Source organism: Gadus chalcogrammus, chromosome 7 (assembly GCF_026213295.1).
Source record: "Gadus chalcogrammus isolate NIFS_2021 chromosome 7, NIFS_Gcha_1.0, whole genome shotgun sequence".
NCBI classification, from domain to species: domain Eukaryota; kingdom Metazoa; phylum Chordata; class Actinopteri; order Gadiformes; family Gadidae; genus Gadus; species Gadus chalcogrammus.
Genome location: NC_079418.1, coordinates 17,227,803 through 17,243,943, shown reverse-complemented (window position 1 = coordinate 17,243,943; position 16,141 = coordinate 17,227,803). Strand labels below are relative to the sequence as shown.

General features: G+C 42.3%; 1 protein-coding gene across 3 annotated transcripts in view; it reads right to left on the bottom strand.

The window, feature by feature from the left end:
- Nucleotides 1-16,141, bottom strand: part of larp1 (La ribonucleoprotein 1, translational regulator) — a 45,315-nt gene that overhangs the window by 15,653 nt on the left and 13,521 nt on the right. For all 3 annotated transcript variants that reach the window (XM_056595647.1, XM_056595646.1, XM_056595648.1), the window contains exons 2-3: nucleotides 4,019-4,083; nucleotides 3,547-3,612 (exon numbers count right to left, since the gene is read on the bottom strand). In XM_056595647.1, the coding sequence (XP_056451622.1) occupies nucleotides 3,547-3,612; nucleotides 4,019-4,083 (131 nt within the window). The remainder of the gene's footprint in view (nucleotides 1-3,546; nucleotides 3,613-4,018; nucleotides 4,084-16,141) is intronic.

Here is a 16,141-nt window from a genome sequence, read left to right as displayed (position 1 = left end):
AAAAGAGAAGACCGACGTGTCTAGTTACAAGGCTGGGATCAGAGGTGTTTCAATTCTCTCCATTGAAGCAGTCAGAGAAGAGACATGATAAACTCATCACATCCACAGGGTGCGCGTGCGTGTGTGTGTGCGCGTGGCCCCACTTTGCACAAAGATAGCGGCCAGGGTGAAAAGAGAAAGAGGAAGAAGCATCACGAGAGGTCGAGCCCCTTTCCAAATTAACCTCCACTACTGTTGAATTTACTGCAGCCAGCGTTGGTTAACCACCATAAGGGACGAGCCCTGGCTTCAGCCCACAGTTTGGGGTCATTGTTTAATCACGTGTTGGACGTGCTTTACATGTATTCGTCCATTTCGTTAAACCAAGCACACAATAATGTGAGAATTTGCCTTTTGTTGGTACATAGATCAACAAAGGGATCAATGGGTTTCTTTTGTCCAAACCAGTTTGGGAAATCTTTGACAGCCCTTTTTCCTTCTTAATGAAAAAGGTGGTTTGAAGAGTTAGAACTGTGTTCTTATTATAACTCCTACTGATATGTCATTAAACGAAACAAAGGGATGGCTGAAGAGAAGAACAGAAAGATACAGTGCAGGTTTAATCTTCCTAGAAAGTAGTTTGATTGACTCTCCTGCCCTATACCCTGTGACTAAAACAATAGTGAAAGGCCAGGGTCCCCTGTCCTCAAGCCCACTGTAGGAACATATATCCAAGCCCTGCAACCATAGACAGGCCCCCGTTCCAGGGGCTGGTTCACACGCTGAGATTATGCAAGTGATTTACATTCTAAATGTTACATGGGGAGCCTCATTCTCCCAACACTCCTAAGAATAGCAAGAGCCCCATCCCGGGGCGCTTTAATGGGAGGGGAACCCTAAAAGGACATCCCTCCGGGTTTTGGCCTGAGCCTTCAGCCATCGCGCCCAGTTACCTGAGAACCAGACCGCCCTGCCACCCCCTCCCCCCCAACACACACAGCCAACACACAGGTTATTCCTGGCTCGGATGCCATGACCTACATTTTGTTACACTGGCATTTCTCACATATGCAGGAACACTCGGCCTGTCATTTGTGAATTGTAACGACCCGTCTAAAATAAGAACAATTCATTCTGCTAATTCATTACTATAAGACAGTGACAACATTTCTTCATAGTGATGTGAATATTTACCATGATAGAGTTCTACATGAAATTGGTAAATCAGTGCAACTACTTCTACACTAGATTTGTATTTATATACACATATGTACAAAAATGCATGTAATTATTCATTCCTTATTACGGCCAGCGCCAGCCGGTGGAGGGGTTTGCATCATTGGGGCGGCTAGTAAGAGGTCTGAAATAGAACCCTGTCCCATGGCCTAGTCCTGCTGCTACTACTACAGTAAGATAAGCAGACGCAGCGCATGGGCCACTTGACACCATCATCAAGACCCTACTGGACGCCTGGCTCCTGGAAGAGAGAGAGCCTCACTAGAGACTAGTGGTGCAACGGTTCATGGGTTACCCGTGATCCGTATGGATCAACCCTCACGGTTCGGGACGCAAGTGATCCGCGGATCGGCTGATAAAAATAAATAAATATATATATATATATATATTGTTTGTTCACATGATCAGCGCATGTTTAAAGGACAAATGCGGTATTTAGCACATTGAGCCCCCTTTCTGGTTTGTCTAGGATGAAATATAGTGGTTGACTATTGGTCTTGTCTCAGGTATTTGGCTCATTTCGATTCGCCCCTGCCTGCTTCAGAATGGCTGGCTTTGGTCATTCACAAACCTGTCCTTAAAACCCTAAACGTTCGTTTTCAGAAATGTGCAACTCACTTCGTAAATCCCATTGAAACGGAAACCGGACGCGGAAACGGAAGTGGCTGCTTATGTTTGGCTGTAGTCTTTTCGCTCGGTTCAACGTATCAACAGTAGGGCTAGAACCGAGCGAAAAGACTACAACCCCCCCTTCCTGTTTCCGAGCAATGAGTCTTCCAACAAAAATCAATGAATTTACAAAATGCTAAATAAAACAAGAAAGAAACTGTATTTCGCTATCATACTACAAGAAAATGAGGATGTCTGCATTGCCTGGGGAGAGTGTAGACTCTAAACCCTCCCCAGGCAATGCAGACATCCTGAATTTAAAGTTGTAAATCCAGGTCTGCTGTGCTTCCTTTGGCCACTGATTTTATTTAACTGTATTTACTATCCATGTTAAAAAGAAGGAATAATGCCTCAGATTACCTTTATTTTGTTTAAATATTTTTTTATCATTTTTTATTTTATGTGGACGCAAGCATTTTTAAGGAATATTAAGGAAGCAGGATACTTGCTAAATTGTTCACTTTATTTTGTTTTTACACATTTGAAGATTTTATTTAAAGTGATATATGTTGTTATCTTTTTTGTTGTTGTTGATCCGAAAATGATCCGACCCGTGACTCAAAAACCATTTAAATTTAGGGCATTTAGCAGACGCTTTTATCCAAAGCGACTTACAATAAGTAAGTCGCTGACATGATAAAAAATAAAAAAACGTGACATGATCCGAATCGTGATTTTTGGGATCCGTTGCACCCCTACTAGAGACACTTGGTTCCATCTCAGTGCTTTAGCTCTATTGTAAAGCACTGAGTTAACTCCAGTTAACATAAAAGCCATCCTTTAGTGGCAATACAAATCAAATATTTGCAGAAAATGCTATTAACGCTGCCAGGTCTCCTCATGCTGACAGAGTGTCATGCTGATTCAAAACGTCACCGCAGGAATCCAGCCTTGAGAAATTCCCAGCAGGTTTGAATGCAGATTACAGCTAATCAGTGTGGGCTGACTGCGCCCTGAACACGACAGGAACACGGTGGCTTTCTGGTGGGTTTTTGAACAGCTGCCTGAAGCAGGCTACCCTGTCACAGAACATACATGTGTGTATGCACATGTGTGGGTAGCGCTGTCGAAATTTTTCCGTGGCTATTCAGTCTCGAATACTAAAACAACAAAAATCTTGGTACGAGAAAAACATTTTTTCTGATGCAAGACCAATACATAAATTAATAAATCATTTTTTAGTTAAACTGAATGGCCAAAGGTTTCCGATAGTCAATACTTGTACAATTTAAATGGTATAGTCACCACGGATATCTGTTGTGCAACTCTGGGCTTTTGAGCAGGAAGGCCCTCTTACATGCGTCTCAACATAGACGCCCGGACCATGCCAAATTAGTGGCTAACCACAACTAAAAAAAACAGAAAACAGAAGCCAGCGGGGCGGACAACGCCTAACCAGTACCATCTAACAGTCCGGTCTGTCTGGGCTTGCAAGACCATCCTGTGTAACAAACAGCCCTAAACCTCTTACATGCCTAGCTTCTCTCAACACAATGCCCTCAACTGCTTGCTGTGCAAGCAGTTGTCAGGATAACATGTTGAAATACTATACAAACCAAGCTTTTATTCACTTATTTAGGAATGACAGATAATTGGACGTCCCGTGTTGTCAGCAGCTGATGCTTTAACTGCCAGCCAGTGTTCAAACCGAGAGAAACCCACCTGTGTGTCTTTCGTGGCGATCTCCCCTGGAGTTGGCCAGTTGTTGGCGTCTCCAAAATCTCCAACCTGAGTGTCCAAATCATACATGGGGGAAAAAGGAAAAAAAGGAAATTACTTGTTTTACAAATTGTGTTTATGTCATTGGTATTTCAAACCCAATATTAAGTATTTTAGTCATTGTGGCCAAGTACATAAAGTCCAAGATCTTATGAGAAAAATAGAATGTATAATGAATGTTATGTGTAGGTCGTCAAACCTATGTATAGTCTGGCTACCAGTAATGCATGGTGATACATTATAATACATCATAGCAGATTAGCAGATCAATTCACCGTAGGATGAGAGGATCAAGAGGCAGTAAACCAGCCCTAGAGCTGTGTCAAGAGATTGGTACCTTATGTAAGGCAAAATAATCCATAACGGTATGCATGTGTATGTACCGCACACCCTCCAACCCAACTGTGGCCATTACCTTTCCCCCTCGCCGGGGCCGGGGTGGGTTCCCTGCCCGCACCACCTTGGCCGGGCCCGTGGGCTCTGTGGAAACAAACATGTGACTTTAGAGCACAATCAAACACAGAGGGCATTGGGCAGATACTTAAACGCCTGGTCACATCGATTGCAAAGTTCCAGACATATACTGTATTTACCTAAATAAAACCAGAGGATTTAAATTGAACCAGAATTAAAGAAAATCACATTACAGCCATATCTCAAAAGTGCTGATAATGCGGTGAAATATACAGTTCAGACTTCAAATCCCCAATCATTGGACTAACAAAACTAAATCTGCAGCATCACAAAACCTAGCCTGCAGAAAACAATTCACCAAAGTCGATCGTTATCAGCAAGTACGGGTGAATTAGAGCCGCCATGAAATAGCTTAAGAGCAGCAAAAATGCATCGTGACATGACTGATTACACAGGGTCGATGGGGCCAACGCTAGAGTCCCTAGTACTGACTGGCAATGCATTCAAGTGAAGAGCTGTGTCTGAACGTTGACCTTAAAGACGACAACATGGGTCTCTAGGACAAATGCACACACACAAACAAACACTCCCTGGCTAGAGACAATTGCGTTGTATGTGTACTAGGGCTGTCAATCCTCCCCTCAAATCATATTCGAATTTCTAATGCTTCTTATGTTGAATATTCGAATAATATTCGAATATTTAATTTTTTTTGTTTGTTTTTTTATATCATTATATACACCGATACCATCTTATTATTAGGCCTACGTCCCGCGTCCACTAGAGGGCACGTCAACCAAATCTGTTATGTAACATTTGCAACAAGTTTTACCAAATCAATACAAAACTTAAATAAATAGGTAAGATATAACGCCAGAAATATTCAAGCAATGATGTTTAATGAAGAAGCTCGGCAACATTCTCGGCAGTGGCTTTTTTTTAATTCTGTCGTTTGGAGAACGATATCCTTCCTTTCCCAGTCCTTGTTTATGAAATGTGCCGTGACCGTCACATATGAGTCCGTGGCCACTGATTTCCATCCATCTGTGGTTAGGGCGATCGATTGTCCACTAATAATTTCACGGATGTTTTCTTTAGTGGTATCATACAGCTTTACAATTCTGTTGGTAATTGTCCCACGAGAGGGAACGTGTACCGTGGCTCAATCTCGCGGATGAACTCCTTAAACCCGTCCCCCTGCGAGATGTTAACTGGCCTCATATCTTTGCAGATAAACTCAGTCAGCTTTTTCGTTATTGTCTCTTGCCGCCCAGCTGGCAGACAACGAGATGAGGAGGGAGGCAAAAACGATGTTATTCTTGGCTGTTTTGACCGTGGCTCTTCCTCAGCCGCTAAATGTTCTGCGTACTCGAGTAGTAATGCACTGAATGGAGGTGTGCGCTCATGTTGCTCGTAGTCGAGTGGTACTTTAACGACTTACAGCATAATTTGCAAATGACGGTTTCTCTGGATGTAATCTTCCCGTTTCTCGATGGAAATCCAAAAAAATTCCACACAGTGCTTTTTAAGTTTTTAGGAGTTATGCTTTCCAGCTCTGTTTCTGCTCGCGAAAAAAAAAAAAAGAAGTTCGAACGTTAGTTGCCGAATTTTAAAAATTCGAATTATATTCGAATAGCGAAGTTCATTTTGACAGCCCTGATGTGTAGCATTCAACTCAATAAGATATTTTATTGCTGTGTGAAAACTCAACTTAGTCAGTGCTCTCTAACACCGTCAAGAAGCGTCTTTGTATACAATATAATTCTGTGCCTAATATTATTTACTTAGAAAGAAATACGTTTATTTGTAGAATGCCCTCTATTACACAGAACATTAAACAATTCCTTGCTGATGGTGGTAATTATGCAATGCATAAGCCAATGTTTCCGCTAGAAAAAATTGGTGCCGGTCATGTGACCTGGAAGGTTTCATTTTAACGTTTTTAGATCGGGCCCAGAAAATCAAGCCCGACCCAACAAGACCCGAGCCTGTGCACGTTCTGTCCGAGCCCGGCCCGGCCCGACACATTAACTGTAATTATGAGCCCGAGCCCGATTTCAACCAGACATTTTTTTTATACATGTGTAACTTTGTACACATTTGTCACTTAGGCCTGCTCTGCTAAATATGTATGCAAGGAATAATGCATAGAACGCCGGTCATTATCGGGAAAATGATCCCAGACAGGGCGAACAGGACACCGACGCGCAGCGGAGGTGTCTTGCTTCGCCCTGAAGGGGCTTATTTTCGATAATGACCGGCGACGTTCCACACATTATCCCGCTTATTACACAGCTACTTGCCAAAATGAAAAAATAACTTCACATGGTGTGTCTTTATACCAATTATTCGTTACCAGCATTCGTAGTGTTGATCAGCAGTGAAATAGTCCGCCAAAGACGCTGGGGTTGACAAGTTACTGAACTACTTACTACCCATGCTAGTGAACGGAGCGTTCCATTGCATTGAGAAGACCCGTGTAATAAAGGCCTATAATATTTCTGTTTATGGCATAGATTTCTCTTCAGATTAGGACAATAAAGCAATGATTAAAAAAAAAACACAAACGCTCGATCAAAGGCCCGGCCAGACACAACTCGAGGATAGTGGTGGGAAATAACGGCACGGCACGACCCAGCCTGCGGGTCTGGCCGGGTCGGGTCAATCGAAACCCTCATTGTTTGAGATGAATTGGCTAAAGAAATGACCACAGTATCATATTTAAAACACAATTCAAATTGTGCAGAGAGTATTATTTCCATTGGTCATTCTGATCGGAGACATTTAGAATTTCCGGTCCTCCTCATTTTTTTTCCGGTCAATGACCGGTTATTACCGGACAACGGAGACTCTGACATAAGCCTGTGTATAGGTACATAGTAATAATAGTAGTGGTGCAACGGTTCACGGGTTACCCGTGATCTGTACGGATCAACCCTCACAGTTCGGGACGCAAGTGATCCTCGGATCGGCTGATAAAAAAAAAGTTGCGCGTTCACATGATCAGCGCATGTTTAAAGGACTATTCCAGTATTACAACATCATCAAGTATCGTAGCGAAATACAGTTTCTGTTGTGTTTTATTTGGCGTTCCGTAAATCCCATTGAAGCAGAAACCGGAACCGGACGCGATTATGTTTGGTTGTAGTCTTCTCGCTAATTGTTCACTTTATTTAGTTTTTACACATTTGAAGATTTTATTTAAAGTCACATTTGTCTTGTTATCTTTATTGTTGTTGTTGATCCGAAAATGATCCGACCCGTGACTCAAAAACCGTGACACAATCCAAACCATGAGTTTTGTGATCTGTTGCACCCCTAAATAATAGACTAATAATTTGAATATAAACAATAATATGGTTTGAAATTCAAATGGAATTATAGAAAAGATTGACAGCTCCCACACAATGAAAACACATGTGGTCTTCACAGATGATTCAGCACTAACTGGAGCTGAAAGCAGAGCTGCAGGAGCGGCTTCATGTCCGAGATGAAACCCAACACTATTCACGTCATTCGAGGAGTTCGACATCTTCCAGGATTTGGGCCCTTCTCTTCATGATCTGACTGAATTATTTTATTTCACAGGAGTCAAATAAAAGGAATTGCATTTTTTATGTTCATATCATTGTGCAGTGGATGGTGATGGACCCATAATGATGATGATATTCACCATTTACTCATAATCTCCCTGCTAGCATCATAATAGACCCAAAGGGTTAGAGGACAGAAACCTTGGCCCATGGGCACCTGTAGCACGGGAAGCACCGGCAAGTTAAAGGGATTTCACCGACACTGTGGCCTCACAAGCTTGTTGACACAAAGCTTGCTGATCGTGGTAATCCCATTATTGAGGGAGCCATTGCACTGGTGGCTGAAGACACTAAACCAGTAGGACACTAATCCACTGTGACGGTACTCTGAATTCATAATATTGGGGTATAGTCAAACTACAACAATGTTGCCTTATAGAAACTACAGCCAGTGATTTATCAGCATGGACCTATCGAAGGGAGGCATTCAAACAAACTTTCTAAAGTTGCCATGTTAAATATACACCTTTATGCTTATCGATTGTCACCTGATCAGACAATTTTAAAGCTACAAGACGACAACGAAAAACCTTTTTAGCAGAACCCTGCCTGGTTTCATTCCTTGCCCTAACTCCATACATTACATAAAAGGCCAGTAGAATTAGTTTGCTCATACAAAGACCTTGACTTTATGTTGGAGGAAGACCTGTCTTTAAAGTTTCTTGTTGAGAATTACTCACTAAAAATGATGTTAAAGTTCATTTTTTACATAAATGTTTGCCTATTTTACTGACAATCTTTAGATTCTGTGAGATTCAAGGAATGAATTGCACAAGACAACTAAAGCTGGAGGTTTTCATTTCAAATATTCAACTGAAGAACTACCTCAATCAATATCAACCTGTTCTTGTATTCAACTGTATTTAGTTCATAAGGGCTAACATTAACTTTTCTGAGTTAACAATAATTTTGAGCACAGTACATCATACTAAACTTTGGTAAAACGGTCGCTGACCGTCTTCTGTGCCAAATATCCCGCTGCTTTGGGTTTTCCTTTGATAGGCGCTTTGAGAGGAGGAGCGGGCGAATCAGCTGTTTTTAGTTGTACCCGCGCTGGCATGAATGCGCGCTTGTCTCTGTGCGTATGCGTGTGTGAATGAGATTGACAGGGAGAGAGTGCTATGAGGAGATGAATGAACGGAACGATATTTATATTTGAAAATCACAAAAAAAAAAAAAAAAAAAAAGAAACAATTTGTGGGGCTCGGTGTTGATTCTGTGGCGCTGCGCCACACATTGGTCTATGTTCGGGCAACACTGCGATACTAATACAATGTACAACCCAACATTTCTTTTTCAGTTTGGTACCCTTCCCTATTAGGGATTTGAGTGAATGCCTCAGTTAAGATCTTTGTACCAACATCAAACACACACAATTCCAAGTCTAAGTTTGTACATAACCATTTTGCTGCCTTAAACCACAGTCAATATAGTCAAACCATTTAACCAGTATAAACACCTTGATTTAACATTCAAATTGAATTTTGATGGCCCATCCGCCCTGTCAAAATACAACAGTTTTAAGGGCTTCTCTACAGACAGCTTTATGAGGCTAGGAAAAGACAGGACACGGTTCAGATGTTATGTAATATTAATAATACATTGTAAGCAGCAAACGTCCCATACATTTTTTTGTAGTATACAAGCTGTCTTGCAAAGTTAACGAGAACGTAACGATGGTTTGATCACCCAGAATTGTCCTCTCAGGTACATGAGGTCCAAGTTGTTTGTATTTTGGTCAGAATGCTGGAATGGGATAAATAGTAAGGATTAACAGAGAAAGAATACTCCGATTAGTGTGAGACTATCTCCAGGCTCGCATTAAAGCTAGACATGTAGGTCGTTTTCGAATTGGCTACGATTGTCTGGCCATTGGTCGGACTGTGTCAGTGCGATTGGTCGGACCGTGTCAGAGTGCGATTGGTCGGACCTTGTGTGGCGCAGCGCCACAGACTTAACTCTGGGCGCCACAAATTCATTGCGCTTTTTCTATTTAAAGCGATTTTGAACTTTTCTCCCTGTCATTCTCGTTCACAAACTCACGTGTGCACTGGTGCACGGGTACACTACCACTTATTGGATAAACCCGCGTATAATACATGCACACGCACTGACAGCAGATTCGCCCGCTCCTCCTCGCAACGCACCTAAAAAGGCAAACCCGAAGCAGCGGGATATGTAAGGGATAATGTATAGAACGCCGGTCGTTATCGATAACTCTGCGTCTAATCTAACCCCCCCCCCCCCCATCCATATGCTAGGATCTACGCTAACAACTATTCTGATACTGTTAAGTGTCTAATTGTTATTGAAAGTAGCTTTTAGCACATCCGGCCCAATCGCTTTCTGGACGAACAACAAGGATTTTGGAATCTCCAAGATCTCCAAGTTACAGATTTCCCTTCGTAGCCAATTAATAACACCATTTTTTGTTTCAAGTTAGTTAATATAAAATATTTTACCATTTAATGTTCTCTGCTCCCGGAACACATACATATGCTTAAAGATGAACAAGCCTGAAGTTTGGTTGAAGGGCACAGTGCAGCAATACTGAAGGCTGTTATTCTTGTTCTGATGTTTGACTGCAACACGATGGTATGAATAATTCAAAATATCAGTTCAACCATTACACACACACACACACACACACACACACACACACACACACACACACACACACACACACACACACACACACACACACACACACACACACACACACACACACACACACACACACACACACTTAGTTTAACCAATGTTCAGCTCCATCACTTCCAGGTTAGCTGGTGTGGCGTTCCCTTTTTGTCCTGTGCATATGAATAGTCTCCTCCCCAGAGTGTACACAGGCCAAACTATTCTGCGGTTAATGGGACTTATGTTTAAATCAGTGTTCGTAGTGCGTAAAGTTTGTTTGCATTATATTGAAGGGATGTTTATATGTTTTGGTTCAATCCTATAAATAAGTTAACACTTTAATCATCACCAATGGGAAAATGTTGATGCGGCCACAGTACTGAGAATTCTTTTTTTTTTTTAAAAAGAAAGATCAAATGTAAAAAAAAAAAAAGATGTATGAGGGATACTGCATGGCCAGTTGGGCCTGAATAATAAAACGGTGTTAGGCGCTAAAAAGGTAACTAGTGTGGGGCTGAATGATTAAATAGTGCTAGGCGCTAAAGGTAAGCAGTGTGGGACTGATAGATTAAACGGTGCTAGGTGCTACATGTAAGCAGTTGTCTGCTGTGGTGCTGATTGATTAACAGTGCAGGGTGCTACACATAGCAATGTGGGGTTGAATGATTAGACCGTGCTCTGCGCTACACCTAAGCAATGTTGGAACTCACTGATATGGAGACACTGTATGGGGAAGGCAGAGACACATTTAAATATGCATACACCAATCCAACAAAATAAGTTGTCTCAGTGTGCATGTCTGTCATTTGATTTGCTCTACAACTGGTCATGCGATATAATGCACCTGGATTATTGCTGTTGAGCCAAGGAGTTTAAGTGTTGAATGCAATCTTTTCAGATCTACGGGGTATCTTTATCTAACAGGCACTAATCTAGTCAGGTACTTTAGAGCAGAGAGACAAGGGGGACAACAGACAGGTTGTCGGCTATCCCCCCCTAGCTGTGTGATGCCCGGGGTTGTAGACCCCTGTGCTACATTTGTTTACGGTACACTGCAGTTTAACAAGTAAACATTCAAACGCAATTTGCAGTGGCCACCTGATTTCCAAATTAAATAAACTTTTTTTGCCACTTTGGCCATTCTCTGCAACGAAATGTATCAAGAAACAAGAAGGCACATAAACACAGATTGTATCGAGTCTGATAATAATCAACAAACTAGGCAGGGCTCCAGACTAATTCTTTTCACTAGGAGCACTGTGGCCACCAACAGAACATTTTAAGGGAACAACCATTTTAGGGGCACACAGCGTAAATCAACATGCCAATGTGATTCTCATTTTTTCCCACTGTATTACTACAATACATATTTTTATAGATGCAGAAATTACAATGTGCAGTTTCAAATTCAGTGTCACATTTCATAGTGATTCTCATCTATACCAACTTTCCACATGTACGCGCATGCGTTCGACGAGCACGGAAGCGACAATTTTGCGGGAGTGCGCCCGCTTGTCGTGCCGCTTGACAGGACGCTGCGCCTCCTCTCTGCCCGCTCTCCTCTCCACTGAGAATGTAGCAGGCGTGAAAAGCCCTTTATGGCACATGAAGTCCTGACTGGTTTGGGTACCCGCACAATTTGGATGAAACGGGTGAAAAATAATGTAGTGTCGGACACGGGTGAGGGTCGGGTCGGACGCCTGAACAGCGCGGGTCGGACGCGGGTTTTACGATTGCGAGCGAGACTTCTCCCGTGCTGGATATGTTAATCAGGAGCGGAGGAGTCAACTGAAACCATCAACAGTGGATGATGTTATTTTTTGGAACAGCAATCTAAAGCACCAGGCCAAACAACACAGTGTTATTCCCTGGCGTTCCAACTAATGTGTCTAATTCGCCTTCGGGTGCGTGTCGGGCTTCGATATGAATTTATAGCGGGTCGGGTCGGGTGTGGAACACAGGTCGGATGCGGTTTTAAGTATTGCAGGCGGGTGCAGGTTTGCAAAATAAGACCTGTGCAGGACTCTGGCCACAGGTCCGAAGAACGAGTCAATAGTTTGCTCACAGAGATGGTTACGCACGCACGATATCTAATCTCTAGGACACTCCCCCTCCACACATTAGCCACTAAAATTGGTCATTCCCTATCCTTCTCACACTCATTGGCCTGCTACAGATTCCGGATTTGTTGACGCACCCCTTCCCCGTTTAATGTGTAAAAAAAACCTCACATTTTGGACGCAGTCTGGAGCCCTACTACGGCTGTACGGTATGGAATAAAATGTATATCACAGTATGATTTGAGGCATAGATGTAACAGTATTATATCAAGGTATATTAATAGTATCTTCTAATTCCGATATAAATGCTTCTGAAGAAAAATCTTTCAAAATCTTTTTTCAAGTTACTTCCATCTCTGAAAAACACTAATGTTTTATAGTATGGATTTCTTTCTCCACTTGCCGTATTGTTTAAGGGTGCACACACACTAGGCCATCTGGCCATGGCCGTTTTCACACCTTCCGTGCTCAAATCTGCCAGTGTGAGTGTGGCCGGTCTGGCCAGGCCAGGCCAACTTGGCCACTTGGGAGAGGTGTGCTGCTACGGTACGGGCCGCCACGGTACAGATGCTAATGAGCCGACACATGCACACGCACGGCTACGCAACCTGAGCTGGATGACGTATAGTCCATGCGACAACCATGGACATAATAAAGGCGACAAGCCTTCTTTCCCATTAAACGGTAAACATGGCGTCAAGCGGTTCAACTGTTGGTTCACGTTGGTCCCATAGAGAAGTCGAGTGTCTGTTAGCCTTTTGGGCAGACGATGCTATTCAGGCACAGTTGGAGAAGACCCACAAGAATTCCAATGTATTTGGGAGAATCCGCGAATCAATGACTTTATTATGGTCCATGCAGCGGACGCTTGGTGATGAAGTGTTACGACGTGATGACATATGTACAAGCGCCTACCGTGGCCAGGCCACAGTTGCGATGGCCAACGGCCAAGGCCAGATGGCCTAGTGTGAGTGCACCCTAAGCACCTCAATTTGGCTGAACTGTGTGCGGGCAGGTAACGCGTACCTGGGATCCAGTGTTTCGACAATCTCTTTAAAGCCTTCTGTATCGACTTTTCATAAAGGGAACCATGTCCTTGCAAAGGTAAACAGTTCCACCACTGTTTTTTTTTGTTGTAAGGACTGGCTTTGGAAAATGCCTGCAGGAGCGATGTCTGAGATGCAGCAACAGCTTCACGCTACTAGTGTGTCTCGTAGTGTGCGCAAGCACGCAGGCTTGCGCACGCAGGCTTGCGCACGCAGGCTTGCGCACGCAGGCTTGCGCACGCAGGCTTGCGCACGCAGGCTTGCGCACGTAGGCTTGCGCACGTAGGCTTGCAGCTGTCAAATCTGTCCCTGGGAAAAGTAAAAAAAAAAAAATAATAATAAAAAATAAAAGTTTCTTTTTATGGTAAAGTAGTTACGTTAATGTATACACGCCCGTTACATACTTTTAATATTTTGGGGGTAATTTACCCAATATCATGTAATCAGGCATGTCCATGGAGCACATTTCTGATTGTCTCATTTGAGCTTGTGAATAATTTAAGCTTGTGAATAATTTAAAGTCCAGACAGACATTATGGGTCCACTAGGCCAAAATGCGTAATTAGGAATGGAAGACCAGGTTCAGAAATGTTGGTACAAATTAAGGGAAAGAATAATAAAAATATCCAGTACAAATACAATAGGTATCCACCGATACTCAGTGAATACCTAATTGCATGGCACTTCATGGTGATAGTTAAATCCCAGAATTATTTGCCTGCAGTGCACACTACAGCAGACTGAACACAAACTACTCGATGCACCTTGTTAGCAGATCTCTGCCCTGCTGACATTTTAGGAGTTTGCTGTGGTATCGTTATTGAGATATTAGGGCAGTTATCATACCAAAGTCAGAACTTTGGATTCTTGAAAGCTAATGAAGACCAGTTCAAGAAAGACTGCCTACTAACTTGTGTTTAAATGATTTGTTTGTTTATTTAAGTTATTATTTGGTCATTGATTAACCATTTTTTCACTAAGTTAAGCTATTACAGTTATAAAGTATTTTGGTTTCATTTGCCGATGGTCCTACATATCCCAGTGTAGAGCCCTTACATGGGATCCTTATGTACTCCACTCTGATGACCCCTACGTATTCAGTTGTAAATAAGGTTGCCATTGGCTATTCAAGAGTAAAATGTAAATGTTCCTTCTTCCAAATGCTTCTTTTTTTTTATGTGCCGATTGCAGGAGCAGATCACGTGACTGGAAAACGATTGTGCACATTACGGATCTGGGTCAACCTGCGCTCTCATTATGGTCCGTCATGAGTCAATTATCTCATAAAAAAGTAGTCTACCCTTCACTATAAACATACAGCCTGTTTCATTGATCTCGCTCATGGGATAATAACCAGCCTGCAGCACACTGGCTTCACTCCTTTTGGATGACGCAAAACAAAGAGTAGTCCTATTCTTGTCATATTACACACATCCCCATGTTTGTTGAAAATGCATCTATAACCTCATAGGAAAAGGCTACTCCCCGCAAATTTCTTCTGCTTGAAACCAACGGGCTGCTCCACCACTTTAACAGAAGATGGGCGAGGGTGATATCCTAAATAATTAAGTCTCTAAAAGTGCATAATCTAAGCAGTACGTGGCCGAAGGATTTCAGCCATATAACTGGTATATCAACATAGATCTACAATGTCAAGAAAACAAGACTAAATGGAAACCTCAACTTTCCAACAATCAGCTGAACCACAGGCGAAGAGAATAAGTGAATCAATGGATTGGACAGCCCTCTTTTCATGGGGCAATAACCAAGCGTTGCGTGTTCCCTGAATACAATTCCGTTATAATTTCGATGTTCTGACATAGTGTACTATATTAAACCATCTGAAATGGTATGCGCTTCCTTGGCATACTGGTTAATTACGTTTAATCTTTTCTTTACGTTTTGGCAGATTTTAATTTGTTGCAATTGTTACATTACTCAAAACTCCTTCAATAAATGTCAATCAATAATGAATAAATAGTTTAATTAACCGTTGATTAACAGTTTTATGGCCTGAAGTAGTCAAATGGAACGACCTTTGTGAGCTTTTTAAAAGAAATAAAATAAAAAAGGAAGTGAGCATTTAGCGTCAGCATGCCTCAAGACGTTGCACTTCTCCCATGCTTGTAACAAGATGGCAATGAAGGCCAACGTGAATATCAAATATAGCTAGCATTATGTAAACCAGCCATTCATCTAGAGAGCTGTAATGCATGCATTAAGGCCGATTCATAACTCCGGATCCGGACGAAATTTGTCCGTCCTTACCAAACGTTGTCTCTGGGACTACCCTTCATACCCCTGTCCGGTTTCAGCGTTGTAATGGATGTTACGCTATACATCCTCTAGTGGGCATTGACTGTTGTGTCACAAATTAACGGCATTGACAATCGCAAATATGGCATCTGTAGAGGAGATGATTTTGCTTTGTGTCATCCGAATTCGGCAAAAAAAGGCGCAAAAAGTATAGGCCTACGCGGCGGTGGCATGTGACACCACTCACCTAGCCGCAGATTCTCTCCTCAAAATGTGGTGCCATTTTTAAATGAACCGTTAGTGTTACAACTCATTGTCAAAGGAGGTGAACAATAAAATAAAAAGGTCAGGTATATAGTATACTATAAGTATCAAACGTTAAATAAAATATATATACATATCGGATATTATACTACTTTTCTCGCAAATGGTTGGACTCTATACTACCGCCTTGAGTTCCGTTGGTATTGCTCCGTTTCTCCCGGAGCACTCCGGATTCGTAAGCTCAGAGGCGACGGACCCACTGATGGAC